General features: G+C 68.5%; 3 protein-coding genes across 4 annotated transcripts; 2 read left to right on the forward strand and 1 right to left on the reverse strand.

Moving 5' to 3' along the window:
* The first annotated feature begins 1334 nt into the window (after window positions 1-1334).
* DCTN2 (dynactin subunit 2) lies at window positions 1335-10382 on the forward strand. Its single transcript, XM_084223526.1, has 14 exons — window positions 1335-1430; window positions 3304-3372; window positions 6543-6639; window positions 6739-6800; window positions 8068-8166; window positions 8250-8410; window positions 8526-8673; window positions 8778-8843; window positions 8940-8978; window positions 9082-9159; window positions 9259-9330; window positions 9413-9515; window positions 9595-9686; window positions 10045-10382. Exons 1-14 carry the CDS (start codon window positions 1395-1397, stop codon window positions 10129-10131), a joined length of 1209 nt encoding a protein of 402 aa, XP_084079652.1. The 5' UTR covers window positions 1335-1394; the 3' UTR covers window positions 10132-10382.
* Window positions 10383-11107: 725 nt separating this feature from the next.
* Window positions 11108-12164, forward strand: DDIT3 (DNA damage inducible transcript 3). The gene is made up of 4 exons (XM_084223534.1): window positions 11108-11194; window positions 11384-11431; window positions 11547-11698; window positions 11788-12164. Exons 3-4 carry the CDS (start codon window positions 11570-11572, stop codon window positions 12145-12147), a joined length of 489 nt encoding a protein of 162 aa, XP_084079660.1. The 5' UTR covers window positions 11108-11194; window positions 11384-11431; window positions 11547-11569; the 3' UTR covers window positions 12148-12164.
* Window positions 12165-12404: 240 nt separating this feature from the next.
* On the reverse strand, window positions 12405-23222 carry MARS1 (methionyl-tRNA synthetase 1). Of its 2 annotated transcripts, none has more exons than XM_084223513.1 (21): window positions 23104-23222; window positions 22876-22963; window positions 22167-22245; window positions 21113-21247; window positions 20495-20570; window positions 20260-20414; window positions 20075-20187; window positions 18804-18920; window positions 17370-17573; window positions 16639-16840; window positions 16060-16134; window positions 15809-15979; window positions 15632-15727; window positions 15431-15548; window positions 15069-15282; window positions 14138-14269; window positions 13952-14056; window positions 13116-13299; window positions 12968-13039; window positions 12667-12774; window positions 12405-12570 (listed from the first exon to the last, which is right to left on the reverse strand). In XM_084223513.1, exons 1-21 carry the CDS (start codon window positions 23204-23206, stop codon window positions 12424-12426), a joined length of 2694 nt encoding a protein of 897 aa, XP_084079639.1. In that variant the 5' UTR covers window positions 23207-23222; the 3' UTR covers window positions 12405-12423. The 2 variants fall into 2 exon arrangements, with proteins under 2 accessions (XP_084079639.1, XP_084079638.1); XM_084223512.1 differs by having other exon boundaries at window positions 20075-20190.
* Window positions 23223-23720: the final 498 nt, after the last annotated feature.

Below are 23720 nucleotides of genomic sequence, written 5' to 3' on the forward strand. Positions count from 1 at the left end.
TGCTCAGGGATGCGGCTTGCGGGCTGCAGGATGCGGGAGGCGGCGCCGGGCGGGGCTGACGCTCCGCAGCTGCCGCTGTCGCCGCTCCTGTGACCGCTGCTGTCGCCACTGCAGCCCCGGGACCGGCGGGGGGGGGGGGGCCGCCCCCCCGCGCCCCCTCCCCCGCCTTAAGGTGGAGCCGCCCGCGGCTCTTAAGGTGGTCGGAACGGAGGGGGGGGCGCAGCGCTGGGGATGGACCCCCCCAAAGTGCTGATTCACGGCGGGGGGAGCAGGACGGGCCGGGGACGGGACCCCGGGGGCGCGGCTGGGGCCGGGGGAGCGGGGCCAGCCCCCCCCCCCTCCCTGCTCGGTCCCCCCCCGCGGGAAGGCCGCGGTCCTGACTCATCCCCCCGGTACACCGGGGGCTCTGTCCGGCCCCTCCTCCGGGTGACCCCCCACACACGCCGGGGGGGGGTCCGGAGCTGAGCCCGGGGGTCTCCCGCGGGTGAGAAGGGCAGCCCCACCATGGGGGGCAGCCCGGACACCCCCATAGTGCCCCCAGTGCCACCCGGCCTGTGCGTGCCCCCACCCGGGAGTCCGGCCCGGGTGTCCCCCGTGTCCCCATCGTGTCCCCCCATCCCTGCGCTACCCCGGGTGCCCTCATGTGTCCTCCCCTGTGTTCCCTCCACCGTGTGCCCCTGTGCCCCCCGTGTTTCTCCCTGTGTACCCCCGTGTGTCCCCCATGTGTCCCCCATGTGTGTCCCCGTGCGTGTCCCCGCGTGCCCCCACCCGTGTGTCTCCCTCTGTGTCGCCCCCCCTGTATCCCCCCGTTACCCCCTCCTTGTTCACCCCCGGTGTGTCCCCCTTGTGCCCCCGTGCCTTGCCCGTGTCCGTGTGTCCCCTGTCCCCCACACTGTACCCCCCCCGTGTTCGTGTGTCCCCCATTGTCCGTGTGTCCCCCATTGTCCCCCCGTGTCCGTGTGTCCCCCACTGTCCCCTCGTGTCCGTGTGTCCCCCATTGTCCCCCCCCGTGTCCGTGTGTCCCCCATTGTCCCCCCCGTGTCCGTGTGTCCCCCATTGTCCCCCCCCGTGTCCGTGTGTCCCCCATTGTCCCCCCCGTGTCCGTGTGTCCCCCATTGTCCCCCCAGTGCCGCCCCCGCCCCGTCTGCTCGCTCAGGCCCCGCCCCCGGCCCCGCCCCAAAAGGCCCCGCCCCGTTTCCATCAGGCCCCGCCCCATCCCCGCCCCTGCGCTCTCCCTCTCGCACCGCCCCGCGCTGCTCTCGCGAGATCGGCCCCGCCCCGGCCCTGCGCGGCCATTCCGGGACCCCCCGGCACCGGCCCCCCCTAAACCGACCCCCGTTACCGATCCCCATTACTGACCCCCATTACTGACCCCCCCCAGGACCGCCCCCGCCATGGCCGACCCCAAGTACGCCGACCTGCCCGGCATCGTGAGTGAGGGGCCGGGCCGGGGAGGAGCCGGGGCTCTGAGGGGGTGTGGGAGACCTCGGGGGCTCTGAGGGGATCGGGGCCTGGGGGTGCTGAGGGCTCTGAGGGGGTCGGGAGGGGTCTGAGGGGATCGGGAGGCGTCTGAGGGGATTGGGGGCCTAGGGGTACTGAGGGGTCTGAGGGGGTCGGGAGGGCCGGGGGGATCAGGGGGAGCTCTGAGGGGATCGGGGCCTGAGGGTGCTGAAGGCTCTGAGGGGATCTGGAGGGGTCTGAGGGATCAGCGGGGTTTGAGGGGATCAGTGGGGTATGAGGGATCTGGAAGGGTCTGAGGGATCGGGAGGGGTCTGAGGGATCAGCGGGGTCTGAGGGGTGCTGAGGGCTCTGAGGGATCTGGAGGGGTCTGAGGGGATCAGGGGTCTGAGGGATCGGGAGGGGTCTGAGGGATCAGCGGGGTCTGAGGGGCGCTGAGGGCTCTGAGGAGATCGGGGGAGTCAAGCGGGATAAGAGCCCTGGGGGAGAATGAGGGAACTGCGGGGATCTGGGGGTCTGAGGGGGCCGGGGGGTCTCGGAACAGGAGGGGACCGGCGGGACATGGAGGGACTGGGGAGGTGGGAGAAGGGCGGCTCTGAGAGGGTCCGAGCGGGCCAGGGGGATCTGAGGGTGCTGCGGGGTGTCTCAGGGTGGTGAGGGGATCCGGGGGAATCTGCAGGGATTTGGGGATCTGAGGGTGGTGAGGGGATCCGGGGGAATCTGCAGGAATTTGGGGGGAATCTGCAGGGATTCAGGGATCTGAGGGTGGTGAGGGGATCCGGGGGAATCTGCAGGGGTTTGGGGGGAATCTGCAGGGATTCGGGGATCTGAGGGTGGTGAGGGGATCCGGGGGAATCTGCAGGGATTCGGGGATCTGAGGGTGGTGAGGGGATCCGGGGGAATCTGCAGGGATTCGGGGGTCTGAGGGTGGTGAGGGGATCCGGGGGAATCTGCAGGGATTTGGGGGAAATCTGCAGGGATTCGGGGATCTGAGGGTGGTGAGGGGATCTGGGGGAATCTGCAGGGATTTGGGGGTCTGAGAGTGGTGAGGGGATCCGGGGGAATCTGCAGGGATTTGGGGGGAATCTGCAGGGATTCGGGGATCTGAGAGTGGTGAGGGGATCCGAGGGAATCTGCAGGGATTCAGGGATCTGAGGGTGGTGAGGGGATCCAGAGGAATCTGCAGGGATTTGGGGGGAATCTGCAGGGATTTGGGGGTCTGAGAGTGGTGAGGGGATCCGGGGGAATCTGCAGGGATTCAGGGATCTGCGGGCGCTGGCGGGGGCGGGGGGTTCTGAGTGGTTTGGGGGATCTGAGGGGATTGGGGGAATCAGGGGTCCTGGGGTGGTCCAGGGGCACTGGGGGTTCTGAGAAGCTGCAGGGATCGAGTCAGTTTCAGGAGTCTGAGCTTGGAGTGACCAACAGGGTCTGGGAGCAGGGGGATTTGGGGAATCTGAGGGGTTGTGGGTCTCTGAGAAGATCTGGGGGTGAGCTGAGGGGTCAGTGGGTGCGGGGGTTGGCAAAGTTTGGGGTGCCTGTAGGAATGGGAGGGAGCTGGGGCTGGGGAGGGGGCTTGGGGTGCCAGGGAGAGCCTGTCTGTCTGCAGGTCTGTCTGTGGGGGAACAGGGATCCCTGGGGGGTGGGAGCACCCCGTGTGTTTGGGGTGACTGTGGGAACGGGGACGTGGAGCTGGGGGAGGTCAGGGGACAGGGACAGTGAGTCGGGGTGCTGGGGGGACACTGGGGACTCCAGAGGGAGATGTGGCCCATCAGAGATGTCCATGGGGATGAGAAGGGGGGGTCGGGGGGCCGCTGTGGGGGTCCCAGCCCAGCCCTGGTGCCGCAGGCCCGGAACGAGCCCGACGTGTATGAGACCAGCGACCTGCCCGAGGATGACCAGGCCGAGTTCGAGGCGGTAAGGCCTGGCCGGGGGGGAGCAGCGGCTGGAGCTGACCCCCGGGACCCCCGGGACCCCCAGGACCGGCACCGTGGCAGGGAACCGGCTCCCAGCCCCATGCAGCCAGCAGCAGCACATCCTGCACGCTGACACATCACCCCATGGTGACAGTGTCCCCCCGTGGTGACACATCACCCCACAGTGACAGTGTTCCCCACAGTCCCAATGTCCCCCCACAGTCCCACAGTGACAGTGTCCCCTGCAGAGACAGTGTCCCCCACAGTCCCAATGTCCCCCCACAGTCCCACAGTGACAGTGTCCCCTGCAGTGACAGTGTTCCCCACAGTCCCAATGTCCCCCATAGTGACAGTGTCCCCCGCAGTGACAGTGTTCCCCACAGTCCCAATGTCCCCTGCAGACAGTGTCCCCCACAGTCCCAATGTCCCCCACAGTCCCAATGTCCCCTGCAGTGACAGTGTCCCCCGCAGTGACAGTGTTCCCCACAGTCCCAATGTCCCCCTGCAGTGACAGTGTCCCTCCACGGTGACAGTGTCCCCTGCAGTGACAGTGTCCCTCCACGGTGACAGTGTCCCCTGCAGTGTGGCCCCATCCCCCTGTGGCACCCTGCCTGTGCTTTGGGGGCAGGAAGGGGAGAGCAGCACACAGCCTCCCCCACACAGGCTGGCTGTCCCTGTCCTTGCTGTCCTTGTCCCCAAGAGGAAGGGGACTGCCAGGTCCCCAACCCCAGCCCGAGGGGAACAAGGGGGACCCCCTAAACCTGCTGTGAATGCTGGGGGTCCCCAGCCTGGGCTGAGGCCACTGTCCCAGGGAGATCAGTGTGGGGTGACAGGGCTCTATCCTTGTGGGGCTCAGGGGACCACCAGAGTGTGGAGTGACCCAGAGCTCCATCACTGAGGGGCCCAAAGGACCCCCAGGGCCCGGGGGGTGACACTGGATTCTGTCCTTGAGGCCACATGGCAGAGAGGACCCTCAGGGATGTGGGGTGACCCCCAGGTGTTCTGGGGAGGACGATGTGGCTTCAGGGGTCACAGCCCGAGGGGTGACTCGGTGCCCCCCGAGCCAGAGAGGGGCTGCCAGGCCTTGGGGGTGCAGGGGCTGTCAGTGCCATTGGTGTTTTTGGGGTCCAGGAGATTGGCCCAGGTCCCTGGCATGGAGCAGGGGCCCACCAGGTACCCCCAAATCCTGAGGGGGGCAAAGAGACCCCCCTCCATGAGAGCCAGAGCAGCAAGATGGGCTGAAGCAGGGGTTTGAGCCCAAAGTCAGGAGGTGACATGTAGCCCCTACTGTGGTGGGAGGTGACAGATGGGGGGGTGCTAAGTCCCCCCCTGCCTCGGGGCACCCTTCACCAGCTCTGGGATGTTGGGGGGTCCTTCCTCCACCTCGGGGAGCCCCCCAAACTGACCAGGGCTCCCCCCGCTTCCCCCCCGCTCCCGCCTGGCCTGGACTCAGTTTGCACAAGTAAGCGCGGCCCTGCTTTGGGGTGCATGGGGGGACACTGCTGCATGTGCATGGGGGTCCCCCTGCTGCGCTGGGGGTTTTGGGGTGCCCTGCACTGCCCCCCTGCTCTGCCTTGCCCTCTGCATCCTCTGCCTGCTGCCCGCACTGCCCACCTGGCCTGGGACCCCCAGGACCCCCGGGCTGGGTCTCATTGCCCTGGGGACACTGGCTGGGCATGGGGGGGCCGGGCTGAGCCCCCTCACCACTGCCAGCATTGCATGGGGCAGCTGCTGGGCTGGGGCAGCCCCTGGCCCTTCAGAGCCCCCCCAGGCCCCCTGGGGGTCCCACTGAGTGCTGGGGTCCTGTGGGGGAGCACCTGGCTGGCTGCACTCACGTTCCCCCCAGGTAGGAGCTGGAGCTCCTGAGGGGAGTTATGGGGTGATCCCCAAAACTCTGCCACATCCTGCTCCCCTCCAGGGCACGGCCCTGCCGCCCCCATCCCCGGCTGTCCCGGGTCTGTCCCACTGCCCCTCGTCCTGCAGGGGTCCCCAGCCCTCGGGGGTCCCCATCCCGTGGGGTTCCCTGTCCCGAGGGGGTCCCCAGCCCTCGGGGGGCGGCGGGCGCGGGCCGGACCTTCTAACGCGGATTTTGTCTCTCTCTCCCCTCTCTAACCTTGCTCTGACTTTCTCACCTCTGGGAAACACCAGGAGCTGGTAAGCGCCCGTCTCCCAGCCACTGTCACTGTCCCTCAGCCACTGTCACCCGCTGCCACCCACCGCAGCCCCCTAACGCTGCCAGCGCTGCTCCCGCCGCTCTCACTCCCCACAGCGAACCAGGGGCCAGAGCCGGGGGGGCTGGGCAGGGGCACAGGGGGGTCCTCTGGGTCCCCCCAGAGCCCTGCTGAGCCAGGGACACCCTTGAGGGCAGCAGGGGGTGAGGGGAGCCCGGACACACCAGCTGTGCCCACCCTGCCTGGCACAGGGCACGGCCCCCTGGTCTGGGGGTCTGGGGGCCTACGCCCCCCACTGCCCCCCCTAAGGAGCCCAAAAGGCAGCCAAAGGGCAGTGACAGCCCCAGGGGTCGGGGATCAGCCTGGAGAGGAGGTTGTCCTGCCAAAACGCAGCTGGAGGACAGTGACAGTCCCACAGGGACAGGGATCACCCTGCAGGGACCAGCGATGGGTCCTGGTCCTGGCCAGGTGCTGCTGGAATGTTCCACAGTTTGGGATAGGCTGAACCTTGGGGGTCCCTGAGCTGGGCCAGATCAGGGGTGCAAAGTCCCAACAGGTCTTTGGGGAGCCCCTGCCTGCTGGGCTGGGCCAGACCAGTGCTCAGTGTCACCAGGGCCCAGTGTCACCAGGGCCCAGTGTCACCAGGGCCCAGTGTCACCACGCTGGCCCAGGCTGGGGTCGGATGTCCCCACTCCAGACTCTTGAGGGTACCTCCCCCTGGGCCAGGCCAGTCGGGGGGTGTGATGTCCCCACCCTGGACCCTTGGGGACGTGCCACATCACTGCCAGCAGAGCCCTCGCCGGGCTGCACTGGGGGCCTGTGTTCTGGGGAGGAGCAGCCCAGCGCCCCCAGCCCTGCCCCCCGTGTGCTGGGGGTGGTGGCAGCCCTGGGGCTCCCTTGTCCCCATCCCTGCCCATGCTGGGGGAGGTGGTGGCAGTCCGGGAGTGCCGTGTGCCTGTCCCTGTCCCTGCCCCTGCCCCTGACGTGGCTCCATGTGCAGGAGGAGCTGAGCAGCACCAGCGTGGAGCACCTGATCATCAACCCCAACGCTGCCTACGAGAAGTTCCGGGACAAGCGCCTGGGCACCGAGGGTGTGGGTGAGCTGGGGGGCCGGGGGGGCTGGGCATGAGCCAGGGGAGCGGGGGGCACTGAGCCCCCCGAGCTGGGCTGGCTCACCCCCGGCTCTGCCTCTCCAGATTTCTCCGACCGCATCGGCCGCTCACGGACGACGGGTTATGAGGCTGGGGAGTACGAGATGGTGAGTGGGCAAGGGGCCCCCTCCTCCCCATGCAGTGCTTGGACACTCCTGGGTGCCACAGGTCCCCTGGGACCCCCGGGGTCACCTGCTGCAGCCCCCAGCCGTGCCTCACAGGAGCCCGGTGCCAGCTCCACCAGCGCCCTGCTGGTCTCTGCCCAGTCCATCCCAGTCTGCCAAGCTGGGAGCCCCTGTCCCCACCACAGAGCCCTGAGGGTGCTCAGGACAGTGCTGGTCACCAAGTCCTGGGTGGATCTGGGGGTTCCAGGGTGGATCTGGGGGTGGACCCGGGGGTCCCAGGGTAATCCTGGCTGGCTGATGTTCAGCTGGGTGCCCCCAGGACCCCTGGGCCTCTCCTGGGTACCCCCCCAAGTCCTGGTGCTGGGGTCTGTTTCCCCCCAGCAGGGCCCTGCCTGTCCCCTCACTGACTGAAGTTCTGTCACCCCAATTCCCTGGGCTGTCCTCATTCCTCTTGTCCCTCAGGGCCATCAGGGTGGGCTGCAATCTCTGTCACCCAGGGCCAAAGGGGAGAAGGTGGCAGAGGGTCACCTGGCTCCTTCTTGGCCTGCTGGGAGGGGGTGACAGCTGTGTCCCCTGGCCTGGTCACTGTCAGGCCAGACCATCACCCCCACACTGGCCCAGCTCAGGTTTGCTCTGGAACAGCTGGATTTGGGCAAAGACCAGGAAACCCCCACATTCCATGGGGGCCATGCCACCACCCAGCACCACCCCACAGCTTTAGAGCTCCGGGTGAGGAGGAGGAGGAGGAGGAGGAAGAGGAGCAGCTCTGTGGGCACTAAGATGGGAGATCCATAGGGGTGGTGATGAGGAACTTCACGTGGGTGAGGATGAAAAGTTCCATGGGGATGAAGATGGGGAGCTGTGAGTGTGAGGATGAGGAGCTCTTGAGGATGAAGATGAGCTCCAGTGCAGCCCCTCTCCCTGGGGGTTCAGGATTCTCCTGGGCTGCTCCTGCCCTGCCCCACTGACCCTCTCAGGTTCCCTTTAGGTGCCTGAGGTTCTGTCACCTGAGGCTGCTCTGACCTGTCTCTGCAGGCCTCACCTGCTCCTTCTGCTTGGTGCCAGGTGCTGCCAGCACCTGTGAGCCCCCCGAGCCCTGTGAGACCCCTGGACTCTGTGAGATCCCCGAGCACTCCATGAGACACCTGAGCCCCTGAACCACCATGACCCCTCCACCATCCCATGAGCTCCCCTGGCCCCCCTGAGCCCCCTGGCCCCCCGTGAGCCCCCCGACCCATTTCTCCCACAGCTGGGTGAGGGTCTTGGTGCCAAGGAGACGCCGCAGCAGCGATTCCAGCGGTTGCAGCACGAGGTGCAGGAGCTGCTCCGGGACGTGGAGCAGATCCAGGTGAGCTCCCACCTGCCCCAGGTGAGCCCCCACCTGTCCCAGGGTGTGTCCTGGGGGTGACACGGCCCCTGTGTGTCCCCCAGAGCTCAGTGAAGGAGTCGGGGGCGGAGGAGGAGCTGACGCCCATGGCCCTGGCCAGGCAGGTGGAGGTGCTGAAGCAGCAGCTGCTCAGCTCCCACCTGGAGAAGGTTCTGGGCCCCGGTGCTGCCATCGACTTTGCTGATCCCGAGGGTGCCCTGGCCAAGTGAGTGGGGGACAGGTCCTGAGGGGGGCATGGCAGTGTCCCCATGGGGTGGGACAGCTTGTCCCCTGCCCGCCGTGTCCCCGTGCCCACCCTGTCCCCTCCTGGCTGTCCCCAGGCGGCTGCTGCAGCAGCTGGAGGTGGCCAAGTGCAGCAAAGCCACCCCGGGGAAGGGCCCCGCCCGGGCCACCCCCACTGCCGGCGATGCTGTCACCTTCGAGCTCTACTGGAGGCCAGAGCAGGACCAGTTTGCCCAGTCTGCCAAGGTGAGCGGGGGCTGCTGGCCCCACAGGGGCGTCCTCTGGGGGGGCACCACACCTGGGACCTGGTCCTGCACTGCAGTCCTGGCACCTCACCCCAAACCCCGCAGGTGTCAGAGCTGGAGAAGCGTCTGGCACAGCTGGAGGCAGCCATGAGGTGTGAGCCTGACAGCCAGGTGAGTGCCCAGGTGAGGGGGCTGCCCTGCCTCCCTCCTGCCACTTCCCTGCCCCCATCCTTCATCTGGCCCTACTGACACCGTTTCCCCCCACAGAACCCACTGCTGGTGGGGCTGAAGGGCTCCAGTCTCATGGTGAGTTGGGCAAGAGGGTTTTGGGGGAACCCCTGTGTCCCCCCCTGCCCCCAGCGCTTTGGGGGGGCTGCTGTATCCCCCCTCACCTGCCCCCCCTCCCCAGGACACGGTGCAGGTGCTGCAGGCCAAGGTGAATGTTCTGGATGTGGCTGTGCTGGACCAGGTGGAGGCTCGGCTGCAGGTGAGGGGAGCTGGGGGGCACTGCTGAAATAAACTGGGAGACATTACTGGGTTTGGGGCCCACTGCTGCATTTGGGGTTTCTTTCTCCCCCCACACCAGAGCGTCCTGGGGAAGGTGAACGAGATCGCCAAGCACAAGGCCACGGTGCAGGACGCTGACACCCAGAGCAAGGTAAGGGCTCTGGGGCCCAGAGGCCGGGGGGGATCCAGGAAAGCCCCCCAGGCTGCGCTGAGCCCCACCTGCTGCCCCCCAGATCCACCAGCTGTACGAGACGCTGCAGAGCTGGGACGCTGTGGCCAGCGCCCTGCCCGACGTGGTGCAGCGCTTGGTGACCCTGAGGGACCTGCACGAGCAAGGTGAGGGCTGAGGGGCAGGGGGACACAGGCTGGGGGTCACTGCCTGTCCTCCCCAGCGCTCAGGTGTGTGTCCCTCCAGCCACCCAGTTCGGGCAGGTGCTGGTGCACCTGGACACGACGCAGCAGGAGATCGCGGGGGCTCTCAAGGACAACGCGGTGCTGCTGGCCGAGGTGGGTCCCCCTGGCCCCCCACTGCCCCCCATCACCCCATCCCAGTGACCCCCATCACCTATCCCCCCCTGGCCCCCATCACCCCATCCCCCTCACCCCCATCCCTCCCTACCCCCCATCACCCCATCCCCTCTGCCCCATCATCCATCACCCCTGCCCCCCATCACCCCATTACCCCATCCCCCCCTGCCCTATCCCCACTCATGCCCACCCCCCCTGCCCCCCATGACCCCATCCCCCCTGCCCCATCCCCCCCTGCCCCCCATGACCCCATCCCCCCTGCCCCATCACCCATCCCCCCCTGCCCCATCCCCCCCTGCCCCGTCCCCACTCACCCCCACCCTCCCCGCCCCCCCAGGTGCAGAAGACCATGAAGGACAATCTGGCCATCGTCGAGGACAACTTTGCCGACATCGATGCCCGCATCAAGCGGCTGCAGAAGTGACGAGACCCCGGGACCCCCCCCGGGGCTCCCCTGAGGACGTCCCCGCGCCCCCCCAGGACCCCCTGGGCCCTGTGACCCCCCCGCAGGTCCCGGCTGCTGCTTGTAAATACCCTGGCACTGCCCCCCATCCTCCGCCCCCCCCAGTCCCCACGGGGGTCTCTGCCTCCCCAGACCCCACGGGGATCCTCCTTGTCTCCCCTGCTCCCTCCCCCGTGGGTCTCTGGTCCCCCCGTACCCCAATAAACAGCTCAGCCCCCAGTGTGTTTGTCGGCCTCTCTGGGGGGGAGGAGCTGGGCCCCCCAAACTGGGGGTGGGCAGTGCTGGGACTGGGGGGGACACGGTGGGGAGCCTGTGGGACCCCACAAGGGGCAGCCGGACCCCGCAGACAGGGGAGGGGTCCCGGCCGTGTCCCCAGGCCTGCAGCCCCCCACCCACAGCCAGAGCACCCTCATGGCGCCAGGTCTGCCCCCACGGGTGCCCCCAGTTCCCCCCGTCCCGCCATCCCTCCCCACTCCGGTGCCCCCAGGACCCCCCCAGTGCCGCCCCTCGCCCCAGTGCCCCCCACGTGCAATGGAGGGGAGGGGGTGGGGAGGGCTGAGACACCCCCTCCCACCCCCCCTCCCGCCGCTCCTCCCGCCGCTCCTCCCGCCGCTCCTCCCGTTAATCCCGGGCGGGGGGAACGAGACCCGGTGGCACCGAAGCCCCGCCCATATACGTAATCCCCGCCCATTCCCGACAAGCCCCGCCCCTCGCCCCCTGCCCGCCTGGGGGCGTGGCCCATTTCCCGCCATTGCATCATCCCCGCGTGACCCCCCGCGCGCCCCTCCCTCGCGCTGGGCGGTGCCGCTCGTCCCGCCCCCGCCGCACTTCCATTGGTTATCGCTCCCTTGTCAATCACGGCTCCGGTGCGCCCATTGGCTGTTACCGACGCGAGCGTTGCGTCATGCTGCAGTTAAAGCGGCGCGGCGCGGGGTGCGGGGCGCAGCGCGGGACGATGCGGACGAGGATGAACCGGGGGCAGCGAGCGGAGCGGGGCCGGGGGGAGCCGGGACCACCCAGGAAGGTGCGGGGAGGGTGTGGGGCAGCGCGGGGACCGGCCCCGAGGGGCGCGGGGGATGCTGGCCGAGGGTTTCCGTTCCGGGACGGGAACCGGAGCGCCCGGAGCCGTCTCCGCGGGTCGCTGGCTCCGAGCCCCGGCGAGCCCCCACTCGGAGGTCACCGGTCCTAAGAGCAACCCCTCCTCCTTCCCCAGGCATCGAGGAGAAAGTGTGTCCTCGCTGACCACCACACCTGAGAGCAGGTAAGGGGACGCCCCCGCCATGCGCCCCCCCTTTGTGTCCCGGGGCCGCCCCGGGCACCGGGGGTCCCGCCCGGGTCATCCCTCACTCCCTTCCCGTCCTTCGCTCCCTTCGCAGCCCGCGCCGGGCCCGAGGTGACGATGGCGGCCGAAGGGCTGTGGGGGCCGGGCGGCCCCCCCGGCTGGGAGCTGGACGGGTGGTACCAGGACCTGCAGGAGGTGCTGGCGGCGGAGCCCCCCGGGACCGCCCCCGCCTGGGGGACCGAGCAGGTGAGCGCGGGGCCGGCAGCGCCCCCGGGGCGGCGGGCGCGGGGCGCGGTCCCCCTCCATCACCGGTGCCGGTTCCGCTTTGTCCGCAGGTGGAGCCGGGCCCGGGGGGCTGCGGGCTGGACCTGGCTCTGGCCGAGGAGCTGCTGCAGCTGCTGGGGCCGGAGGGAGCGGCTCCGGCGGAACCCCCGGCCGCGGCCCCGGGCGGGAGCGGCCCGGCCCGGCCGGACCCCGCCGAGGAGGCGGAAGAGGAAGAGGAGAAGGCGCGGGGGGCGCGGAGGAAGCGGCGCGGCGGCGCCGGGGCTCCGCGGCAGCGGGACGGGGAGCGGCGGGTGCGGGAGCTGACGGCGCACAACGAGCGGCTCCGCGCCGAGATCCAGCGGCTCAGCGCCGAGGTGCAGCGCACCCGGGCCGCGCTCATCGACCGCATCGTCAACCTGCGCCAGGTGTAGCGGCTGCCCCGGGCGGGACCGGGACACGGACCGGGCACAGCGACGGCGCAGCCCCACAGCCCCACAGCGGGACAAGGACTCTGCTGCCCCACGGACTGTGGGGACAGCCCTATGGACAGATGGACACTGTGGACAGACAAGTGGATGCAGCTGCTCCACGCCGTTGTACAGCTCTTGTCGTTTATTACACACATCCAACCACAACCAGCACGGCCCAGTTTGGTTACTGGAGGCACTGGGGCCACTCCTCGGGATGTCCCAGTCTGGGTACTGGGGTTACTTCTTCCGCTTGCCCTTGGGGACCTCGGGGCTCCGGCCTTCGGCCAGTGCCAGCTGCTGCTTCAGCTCCAGCAGTTTGGCCACCTGGGCGTCCACCTGGGCCTTCTCCACCTGGGCAGCCTTCAGCTGCCTCACCAGGTTGCCCTGGACAGGTGGGAGGAAGAATTTGAGGGTGTGATGAGGATTTGTGGGGGGTTTAAAGGCATAACAGTGTGTGCCCCATGCCCTGTGCCCCGTTACCTGCTTGGCCACCTGCTCTGTCAGCTCCTGGATCAGTTTGGGGTCACCTGGCGCTGCAGAGGTGTTGGGGGCTGGAGGGGGGGCTGAGGCTGGGGAGGGCTGTTTGGCCTGTAAGAGGAAGAGATGGGGAGAAGCCCCCTCCCTGCTATTCCAGGCAGGTGCAGCTCACCTGGGGCAGCACCAGGGGCTCTACAGCAACACCTTTGGACTGGGAATGCGGTGGGATGGAGAGGGTGGGGCTGCAGGTACCCAAAGTGAAGTGGGGGAGCCCTCGGGGGGGGGGTCCTGAGCCCCCACTCACCTGCCCTCCGCCGAAGCGCTGCCGCAGGGCCTCCACCTGCTCAGGCTCCAGCTTCTGGAACAGGGGGCTCACCTGGCGCCAGCAGGGACAGAGGGGTCACACCTGGGGTCAGCACCTGCAGACCCCGCCCAGGCAGGGCTCTCCGTACCGTGCCGACGCGGTGCCCGGCGGGCAGGGTGCAGGTGAGGCCGGGCCCGAGGCCGCCGCGCTCGGGGGGGATGCGGAGCTGGCCCTGGATGGCGGCGCTGACCCCGGGCACGAAGGGCTGGAGCAGCGCGGCCAGAGCGGCCGCCACGTTCACCGCCACGCCGGTCACCGTCCCCGCGCGCTGCCTGGGGTGGGGACAGCTCAGTGACACCCCTGTGACCCTCCCTGACCAGTGACCCCAACGCCTCGGTGCCCCCCGTGTCCCCCCTCGCCCCATCCCTGGTCGCTGCCTGTGGGAGGGGCCAGCAGGGACCCCGCCCAGTGCCCTGCCACTCTCAGTGCCTGTGACCAGCGACCTTCCAGTGTCCCCCCAGCTCCTGGCTTCACTCTGTCCCTGCCCTGTGCCCCACCAGTGCCAGCCACCCCCCTGCCAAGAGCCAGGTGTGGGGACCCCTCCACGGCACCCCCAGTCACCCTCTACCCCCTCAGATCATGGCTGTGCTTCCAATCCCCCCCCCCGTGCCCCCTCCCTGTCCCCAGGTGTCCCCTCCATCCCTACCTGTCCCTCTCATGCCCCGCCCCGTGCCCCCTCCCTGTCCCCAGGTGTCCCCTCCATCCCTACCTGTCCCTCTCATGCCCCCTCCCTGTCCCCAGGTGTCCCTCCATCCCTACCTGTCCCTCTCATGCCCCGCCCCGTGCCCCCTCCCTGTCCCCAGGTGTCCCCTCCATCCCTACCTGTCCCTCTCATGCCCCCTCCCTGTCCCCAGGTGTCCCCTCCATCCCTACCTGTCCCTCTCATGCCCCCTCCCTGTCCCCAGGTGTCCCCTCCATCCCTACCTGTCCCTCTCGTCGCCCTTGATGCGCTTCCAGGGCTCGTTCACCTGGATGTACTGGTTGCCGTGGCGGGAGATGCCGAGCACGCACCTGAGCGCGTCGCGGAGCCTGGGGGGGCACAGGTGGAGCTGAGCACCTGCAGGGCAGGCTCTGCACGCCCCCCCCGGGTTTGGGACCCCCAGGACCCACCGGACTTTCTCCATCAGCTGGTGGTACTGGCGCATCTCCAGCGTCACCCGGGCCAGGAGCCGCTGGTCCTCGGCCGTGAGCGCCATGGCGGGCACCGTGCCCCCGAAGAACTTGCACACGAACATGCCAGCCCTGGGACAGGTGGGGACAGGTGTGGGGACAGGTAGGGACAGGCTGGGGACAGGTGTGAGCAGAGCCTGGGACAGGCTGGGGACAGGTGTGAGCAGAGCCTGGGACAGATGTGGGATGGGGACAGGTGTGAACAGAGCCTGGGACAGCCTGGGGACAGGTGTGCGATGGGGACAGGTGTGAGCACAGCCAGGGACAGGTGTGCGATGGGGACAGGTGTGAGCACAGCCAGGCACAGGCTAGGGACAGGTGTGAGCACAGCCTGGGGCAGGTGTGGGATGCGGACAGGTGTGGGGACAGGCTGGGGACACATGTGAGCACAGCCAGGGACAGGCTGGGGACAGATGTGAGCACAGCCAGGGACAGATGTGGGACGGGGACAGGCTGGGGACAGGTGTGGGATGGGGACAGGTATGAGCAGAGCCTGGGACAGGCTGGGGACAGGTGTGAGCACAGCCTGAGGACAGGTGTGGGGACAGGCTGGGGACAGGTGGGGACAGGTATGAGCACATCCAGGGACACGTGTGGGATGGGGACAGGTGTGAGCAGAGCCTGAGGACAGGTGTGAGCACAGCCCTGGGACAGGTGGAGACAGGTGTGAGCCCAACCTGGGGACATGCTGGAGACAGGTGTGAGCACAGCCTGGGGACAGGTGGGAGCACAGCCCGGGGACAGGTGGAGAGAGGTGTGAGCCCAAACTGGGGACAGGCTGGGGACAGGTGTGAATCCAAGCTGGGGACAGGCTGGGGCCAGGTGTGAGCAGAGCTGTGGCCCAGCCCTCCTCCCCAGCAGTGTCCCTCACCTGTTGATGAAGTTGCCCAGGTTGTTGAGCAGCTCGGAGTTGTTCTTGAGCAGCAGGTCGGCCCAGGAGAAGGCGCTGTCCTGGCCCTCGGGCCGCAGGTACAGCAGGTAGAAGCGCCAGACGTCGGCCGGGATCCCGGTGTCCTTGGCCATGTCCCCGAACACGCCCACGCCCCGGCTCTTGGAGAACTTCCCGTCCTCGTAGTTCAGGTACTCTGGGACAGGTGAGCACCCACCTGGGGGACTGGGCCCTCCCAGGCAGGTAACGGCCCCAGGCATGGCAGGGGGAACGTGGAGTCCCCACACCTGGGGACCTCTCCCACCTGGGGCTCCCCCACACCTGTGGCCCCACCTGGGCCGTACCTGTGGCGATGAGGTGATTCACCAGCGTGTAGTTGTCGTCGGCGCCCAGCAGCGAGCAGGGGAACACCACGCTGTGGAAGGGGACGTTGTCCTTGGCCATGAAGTTGTAGAGCTCCACCTGGCAAGTAACGGGGACAGGTGCAGACGTCAGCTGAGTGTCCTGCTCCGTCCCCACCTGCAGCATCACCTGCCTCCTCCCACCTGCTGGGGGTTCTTCCACCACCGCTCCCACTGGTCGGTGTAGTTGGCCGTGATGGACAGGTACCCGATGGGAGCGTCGAACCACACGTAGAACACCTGGGGGAGGGCGGGACCCGAGCAGGTGAGCCCGGCAGGGAGGGCCCAGCAGGGGCACCGGGGGGCCTGGGGGGGACCCACCTTGTCACGGAAGCCGTCGAGGGGCACGGGGGTGCCCCAGGTGAGGTCGCGGGTGATGCAGCGCGGCTTGAGCCCGTCGCGCAGCCAGGTGCGCGTGATGTGCCGCGCGTTGGCCGTCCACTCACCTGCGGCCCAGGTGCGCTCCAGCCACGCCTCCAGCCGCCCCTCCAGCTGCGGGACACGTGGGTGGGACACCTGGGCACCCTGGGGGGCCCTGTCCCCCCTCACTGCTCCCCGGGGCTGCAACTCACCTTGGGCAGGTCCAGGAACAGGTGCTGGGTGGGCGTCACCACCGGGGTCCCACGGCAGAGCTTGCACTGGGGGTTCTGAGGGAAAATGGGGGCCCAGCATGGGGGGTCCCCACAGGTGAGGGGAGTGGGGTCCCCACAGGTAGGGCAAGGGGGGAAAGTGGGAGGAGAAGGCTCAGGGCAAGTGAGGGAGGTCCCCAAAGGTGAGGGGGTCCCTAAAGGTGGAGCTGGGAGGTTCTCACAGGTGGAGTGGGAACAGCCTGTCCCCGGTTGTGCTCACACCTGTCCCCAACCTGTCCCCAGTTGTGCTCACACCTGTCCCCACCCTGTCCCCAGTTGTGTTCACACTCTGGTGGGTCCCCACAGGTGGCATGGGGGTCCTCAGAGGTGGAGTGGGGATCCTCAAAGGTGGCATGGGGGTCCTCAGACGTGGGGCAAGGGGTGAAAGTGGGAGGGGAAGACTCAGGGCGAGTTAGGGAGGTGCACACAGGTGGAGTGGGGGGTCCCCAGAGGTGAAGGGGGTCCCCACAGTTGGTGTGGGGGTCCCCAGAGGTGCCGTGGGGGGCGGGGCTGCCGGCCCACCTGCAGCTCCACGGCGTTGATGAGCTTGCCGCACTTGTCGCACTGGTCCCCGCGGGCCTCGGCGTAGCCGCAGAAGGGGCAGGTGCCCTCCACGAAGCGGTCGGCCAGGTAGCGCCCGCAGCTCTCACACCTGAGCTGCTCCAGCGTGTCCTGCAGCAGGAAGCCCCGGGCCAGCAGCCGCTGGAAGATGTCCTGGGCGATCCTGGTTGGGAAGGGAGGCCGTGTTAGCCACAGGTACCCCCAGCACAGGTGGGACTCACCTGGCCTGGGGGCTCACCTGGTCTCCAGGGGCTCACCTGGCCCTCAGGAGCTCACCTGGTCCCCAGGAACTCACCTGGTCTGGGGGCCCACCTGGCCCTCAGGAGCTCACCTGGTCTGCTGGGGCTCACTTGGCCCTCAGGTGCTCACCTGGTCTGCTGGGGCTCACCTGGTTTGCACTAGCTCACCTGGCCCTTAGGGGCTCACCTGGTCCCCAGGGGCTCACTTGGCCTGCCGGGGCTCACCTGGCCCTTAGGGGCTCACCTGGCCCTCAGGCACTCACCTGGTCTGCTGGGGCTCACCTGGCCCTTAGGGGCTCACCTGGCCCTCAGGTACTCACCTGGTCTGCTGGGGCTCACCTGGCCCTTAGGGGTTCACCTGGCCCTCAGGAGCTCACCTGGTCTGCAGTAGCTCACCTTGCCCTTAGGGGCTCACCTGGCCTGCCAGGGCTCACCTGGCCCTCAGGCGCTCACCTGGTCTGCTGGGGCGTGGTGGTGCGGCCGAAGTGGTCGAAGGAGATGTGGAACCAGGTGTAGATGTCGGCGTGCAGGGCGTGGTAGCGGTCGCAGAGCTCCTGGGGGCTCAGCCCCTCCTGCAGCGCCCGCGTCTCCGTGGCCGTGCCGTACTCGTCCGTGCCGCACACGAACAGCGTGTTCCAGCGCCGCAGCCGGCAGTACCTGCGCACACCTGGGCTCAGTGCGGGCAGGGCGGGCACACCTGGGCTCAGCGCGGGCATGGCGGGCACACCTGGGCTCAGTGCGGGCACACCTGTGCTCAGTGCGGGCACACCTGGGCTCAGCATGGGCACGGCGGGCACGGCTGGGGTCAGCATGGGCACACCTGTGCTCAGCATGGGCACGGCGGGCACACCTGTGCTCAGCACGGGCACACCTGCGCTCAGCATGGGCACGGCTGGGGTCAGCATGGGCACACCTGTGCTCAGCGCGGGCAGGGCGGGCACACCTGCGCTCAGCATGGGCAGGGCGGGCACACCTGCACTCAGCATGGGCACGGTGGGCACACCTGTGCTCAGCGCGGGCACACCTGGGCTCAGCATGGGCACGGCGGGCACACCTGCACTCAGCATGGGCACAGCTGGGGTCAGCATGGGCACACCTGTGCTCAGCATGGGGACAGCTGGCACACCTGCACTCAGCATGGGCACACCTGTGCTCAGTACGGGGACGGCTGGCACACCTGCGCTCAGCATGGGCACACTTGGGCTTAGCACTGGGCACACCTGGGGCTCAGTGCCGGGCACAGCTCTGGCACACCTGGGCTCAGCATGGGCACAGCTCTGGCACACCTGCGCTCATCATGGGCACAGCTGGCACACCTGGGCTCAGCATGGGCACAGCTCTGGCACACCTGCGCTCAGCATGGGCACGGCTGGCACACCTGTGGGGTACCTGGCACACCTGGGCTCAGCACTGGGCACACGTAGGACTCAGCACCTAGCACACCTCTGGGGCACCTGGTACACTTGTGCATGGGCACTTGGCACACCTGGGGCTGAGCAGCTGGCACAGTTGGGGCTCAGCACCTGGCACACCTCTGGGGCATCTGTCACACCTGGCAGTGAGCACCTGTCACACCTGTGTGTGGGCAGCTGTCACAGCTGTGGGGGCATATGTGACACCTGGGCATGGGCACCTGTAACACCTGCAGGGCACACCTGTCACATCTCTGGGGACATACCTGACACACCTGCAGAGGTACCTGGAACACCTGAGCGTGAGCATGTGCATGGACAGCTGCGATACCTGTGCAGGTGTGCAGGCAGCACAGCCCCCCACGTGCACACCTGTAACACTTGGCCAGGTGTTCACACAGCACAGCCCCCCAGGCCCACACCTGTCACACCTGTGCAGGCAGCACAGCCCAGCCCGGGGGTCCCCCAGCCTCACCTGGCGAAGGTGTCGGCGCTCAGCACGCAGCCGATGATGTTGCCCAGGTGAGGGACGTTGTTGACGTAGGGCAGTGCGCTGGTGATCAGCACGTTCCTCTCACCTTCCACAGGTAACCTGGCCAGGAGGGGGGGTCAGGGCAGCGTGCCCCCCACCCACACCCCCCCCAGTGCCACCTGGGCACTCCCTCACTGCCACAGGTGAGTGCCACCTGTGCACACACTGCCACAAGTGAGTGACCCCTGGCACACCTGTGCCCTCCCTCACTCACACAGGTGAGTGCCCCCTGGCACACCTGTCGCATGCCTGTGCCCTCCCTCACTCACACAGGTGCATGCCCCCTGGCACACCTGTGCCTTCCCTCACTCACACAGGTGAGTGCCCCCTGGCACACCTGTCGCACACCTGTGCCCTCCCTCCCACAGGTGAGTGCTCCCTGGCACACCTGTGCCCTCCCTCACTCCCACAGGTGCGTGCCCCCTGGCACACCTGTGCCCTCCCTCACTCCCACAGGTGCGTGCCCCCTGGCACACCTGTTGCACACCTGTGCCCTCCCTCACTCCCACAGGTGCGTGCCCCCGGCACACCTGTTGCACACCTGTGCCCTCCCTCACTCACACAGGTGCGTGCCCCCTGGCACACCTGTGCTCTCCCTCACTCCCACAGGTGCATGCTCCCTGGCACACCTGTGCCCTCCCTCACTCCCACAGGTGCATGCTCCCTGGCACACCTGTTGCACACCTGTTGCACACCTGTGCCCTCCCTCACTCACACAGGTGAGTGCCCCTGGCACACCTGTCGCACACCTGTGCCCTCCCTCACTCACACAGGTGAGTGCCCCCTGGCACACCTGTGCCCTCCCTCACTCACACAGGTGCGTGCCCCTGGCACACCTGTTGCACACCTGTGCCCTCCCTCCCTCACACAGGTGAGTGCCCCTGGCACACCTGTCGCACACCTGTGCCCTCCCTCACTCACACAGGTGAGTGCCCCCTGGCACACCTGTGCCCTCCCTCACTCACACAGGTGTGTGCCCCCTGGCACACCTGTGGCACACCTGTGCCCTCCCTCACTCACACAGGTGCGTGCCCCCTGGCACACCTGTTGCACACCTGTGCCCTCCCTCACACAGGTGAGTGCCCCCAGGCACACCTGTTGCACACCTGTGCCCTCCCTCACTCCCACAGGTGCGTGCCCCCTGGCACACCTGTGCCCTCCCTCACTCCCACAGGTGCGTGCCCCTTGGCACACCTGTGCCCCCCCTCACTCACACAGGTGTGCGTGGCTCCCGGGGCGGGGGCAGCGCCGCGGGGCCCCGTGCCCAGATCTCCACGGCGGCCGCGATGTCGTCGTCGGTCAGCGCCCGCTCCGGGCTCTCCTCGTCCTGCTGCGGGCACCAGGTGAGAGGGGCCGCGCCCACCTGCGCCCCGCCCTCCCCCCCGGGGCGGGGCCGCACCTGGGGCTCGCGGCGGGGCCCCGGCAGGTGCGGGGGGTGCTGGGCCAGGTGGCTCCGGAGCTCCCGCAGCGCCTCCGGCAGCAGCGCGGCCGCCGCCCGGCACGGCTCCCACGCCGACACAGCCCCGAACCAGGAGCGCAGCACCTGCAGCTCACCTGGGCAGGGTGGGGAGGGGTGGGGGGTCAGCCCGGCCCGGCAGGGACCCCCCCCCCACACCCCCCCGGGCCGCTCTTACTGGGCAGACTGGTCTCGTCCTGGAGCACTGGGAACAGGCTGCCCCACACCACCACGTCAGCCACCGAGGCAGAGTCCTGGGGACACGGGGACATGGTGGGGACTGGGGGCACTGGGAGCACTGGGAGTGTGAACTGGGGGCACTGGGAGTGTGAACTGGGGGTACTGGGAGGGACTGGGAGTGTGAACTGGGGGTACTGGGAGGGACTGGGAGTGTGAACTGGGGGTACTGGGAGGGACTGGGAGTGTGAACTGGGGCACTGGGAGGGACTGGGAGTGTGAACTGGGGGCACTGGGAGTGTGAACTGGGGGTACTGGGAGGGACTGGGAGTGTGAACTGGGGGCAGTGGGAGGGACTGGGAGGCACTGGGGCTGTTTTCCACCCTGGGGTCAGGAGTGTCCCACCCTCCCCTCACTTGGGCACACCTGGGGCCAGCGTTGGGGACAGGGCTGGGGCCACACCTGGGGACAGGGCTGGGGTCACACCTGGGGCCAGCGCTGGGGACAGGGCTGGGGCCACACCTGGGGACAGGGCTGGGGTCACACCTGGGGCCACACCTGGGGACAGGGCTGTCCCGCAGATGGCAGCAAGCCCATCCCCCCCAGGGCCCCCACTCACCCCGGCCAGGTGGGAAGTGCCGCTCCGGGCCAGGTGCTGCTCCAGGTGAGCCAGGAGGGGCTGCAGGACCCCGAGGGCGTCGGGCCCCGCCCGGCCCTGAACCAGCTGCAGGTACAGGGCAGCGGCCACCGCCGGCTGGGGACAGCGGGGACATAGCGGGGTCACACCAGGGGACACAGCAGGGACATAATGGGGTCACACCAGGGGACACAGCAGGGACATAACGGGGTCACACCAGGGGACACAGGAGGGACGTAATGGGGTCACACCAGGGGACACAGCAGGGACATAACGGGGTCACACCAGGGGACACAGCAGGGACATAACGGGGTCACACCAGGGGACACAGCAGGGGACAGCGGGGACATAATGGGGTCACACCAGGGGACACAGCAGGGACATAATGGGGTCACATAATGGGGTCACATCGGGGGGACAGCGGCGTCACACCAGTGACACAGCAGGGGACAGCAGGGACATAACAGGGTCACACCAGGGGGACACCCGAGGGGACATGGGATGGGTCACACCAGGGGACAGCAGGGGGGACAGTGGGGGACAGCGGGGTCACATTGTGGGGACAGGGAGCACAGAGCCTCGGGGGCACAGCGGGGGGATGGCAGGACCACACCGGGGGAACACAGCGGGGGTTACACCAGGGGACAGCAGGGGACACAGCAGGGGGACAGGGAGCAGAGCCCCGGGGACACAGCAGGGTCACACTGGGGGTCACAGGGAGCAGAGCCCCGGGGACACAGCAGGGTCACACCGGGTCACACCGGGGGTCACAGGGAGCAGAACCCCAGGGTCACACCGGGGTCACACGGGGTCACACCGGGGGTCACAGGGAGAAGAGCCACAGGGTCACACCGGGGTCACACCGGGGGTCACAGGGAGCAGAGCCCCAGGGTCACACCGGGGTCACACCGGGGGTCACAGGGAGCAGAGCCCCAGGGTCACACCGGGGGTCACACGGGGTCACACTGGGGGTCACAGGGAGCAGAGCCCCAGGGTCACAGCAGGGTCACACTGGGGTCACACCGGGGTCTCTCACCTGCAGCTCCGTGGCCTCCCATTCCAGCCACTGCGTGGTGAGGTCGGTGGGCTCCTCCCCCCGGCACAGGTAAAAATACCTGGGGGCGGGAAGGGGGGGTGGGGGATAAGGGGGGGTTGGAGCAGGTCCAGAGGGGTTTGGGGGAGGTTTGGGGCACTTTGGGGCAGGGCACGGGGAGTCGGGGCAGGTTCTGGGGGTTTGGGGTGCTTTGGGGCAGGGCCGGGGGATCGGGGCAGGTTCTGGGGGGGCTTTGGGGCAGGGCTGGGGGGATCGGGGCAGGTTCTGGGGGCGCTTTGGGGCAGGGCCGGGGGATCGGGGCAGGTTCTGGGCGTTCCGGGGCAGGTTCTGGGGCACTTTAGGGCAGGGCCGGGGGATCGGGGCAGGTTCTGGGGGTTCCGGGGAGGTTTGGGGCACTTTGGGACAGGGGTGGGGGGATCGGGGCAGGTTCTGGGGGTTCCGGGGAAGTTTGGGGCACTTTGGGACAGGGGTGGGGGGATCGGGGCAGTTCTCCGGGTTCCGGGGAGGTTTGGGGTACTTTGGGGCAGGGGTGGGGGTTCCGGGGAGGTTTGGGGCGCTCTGGGGCAGGGCCGGGGGATCGGGGCAGGTTCTGGGGGTTCCGGGGCGCTTTGGGGCAGGGGTGGGAGTTCCGGGGAGGTTTGGGGCACTCTGGGGCAGGGCCGGGGGCGCTGCCGGGGCTCCCCGGACTCACTGGCAGATGGCGTTGGGAGAGAACAGGACGGCGCCGCTGTCCAGCTCCAGCTGCAGCCGCAGCTCCGGCCCGGGGCCCTGAGGCGGCTCTGTGGGGAGGGACAGGGACAGGCTCGGGCTCGGGCTCGGGCCCACACGGGGCCGGGGCCGGGACCGGGCCGGGGTCAGGCCCGGGAGCGGCGGGCCCGGCCGTGCGGCCCGGGGGGGGGTGTGGCCGTGCCGGTCTCACCTGCGGGGCCGCCCAGGTGCGGCCGCACGGGCGCGGGGGCGGCGGCGGCGGCCGCGAGCACCTTGAGGGCGGCGGGAGCGCCCGGCGGGACCCGGAGCCGCATGGCGGAGGGGGCGGGGCCGGCGCCGCGCGGCGGGAGGGGCCGCGGCCGGGGCGGGCCCGGCGATGGTAGCCCCGCCCCGAGCACGCCCCTCTCGCCACGCCCATAAATCTCGCGAGAGCGCGGGAGGGCGGTTGCCATGGCAACGGGGACGCGACTGCGGGGCCGCCATGGCTTTGGGATAGCGGGATAACGGGGATGGGATAACGGGATCGGAACTGGGATCAGAACTGGGATGGGATAATGGGATAACAGGATAATGGGATGGGATCCATGGGATTGGATGGGAACTGGGATCAGAACTGGGATGGGATAATGGGATAACAGGATAATGGGATAGGATCCATGGGATTGGATAATGGGAATGGAACTGGGATCAAAACTAGGATGGGATAATGGGATTGGGTGGGAACTGGGATCGGAACTGGGATGGGATCCACAGGATGGCATAATGGGATTGGAACTGGGATCAAAACTAGGATGGGATAATGGGATAACAGGATAATGTGATGGAAAC

This window comes from Fringilla coelebs (genome assembly GCF_963513975.1).
Source record: "Fringilla coelebs genome assembly, chromosome: 30".
In the NCBI taxonomy this organism is placed as follows: domain Eukaryota; kingdom Metazoa; phylum Chordata; class Aves; order Passeriformes; family Fringillidae; genus Fringilla; species Fringilla coelebs.

What these genes read in the sequence shown, in the direction of transcription:
- DDIT3 (XM_084223534.1), top strand. Translation starts at nt 11,570, where the DNA reads ATGGCGGCCGAAGGGCTGTGGGGGCCGGGCGGCCCCCCCGGCTGGGAG. An exon ending in CCGCCTGGGGGACCGAGCAG is followed by an intron (nt 11,699 to 11,787) that starts GTGAGCGCGGGG and finishes CTTTGTCCGCAG; the next exon opens with GTGGAGCCGGGCCCGGGGGG.
- MARS1 (XM_084223512.1), bottom strand. Translation starts at nt 23,206, where the DNA reads ATGCGGCTCCGGGTCCCGCCGGGCGCTCCCGCCGCCCTCAAGGTGCTC. An exon ending in GCACTTCCCACCTGGCCGGG is followed by an intron (nt 20,571 to 21,112) that starts GTGAGTGGGGGC and finishes CCGTGTCCCCAG; the next exon opens with GACTCTGCCTCGGTGGCTGA. An exon ending in TCAACGCCGTGGAGCTGCAG is followed by an intron (nt 16,135 to 16,638) that starts GTGGGCCGGCAG and finishes ATTTTCCCTCAG; the next exon opens with AACCCCCAGTGCAAGCTCTG.
- DCTN2 (XM_084223526.1), top strand. Translation starts at nt 1,395, where the DNA reads ATGGCCGACCCCAAGTACGCCGACCTGCCCGGCATC. An exon ending in CCTGGGCACCGAGGGTGTGG is followed by an intron (nt 6,640 to 6,738) that starts GTGAGCTGGGGG and finishes CTGCCTCTCCAG; the next exon opens with ATTTCTCCGACCGCATCGGC. An exon ending in GGGACGTGGAGCAGATCCAG is followed by an intron (nt 8,167 to 8,249) that starts GTGAGCTCCCAC and finishes TGTGTCCCCCAG; the next exon opens with AGCTCAGTGAAGGAGTCGGG.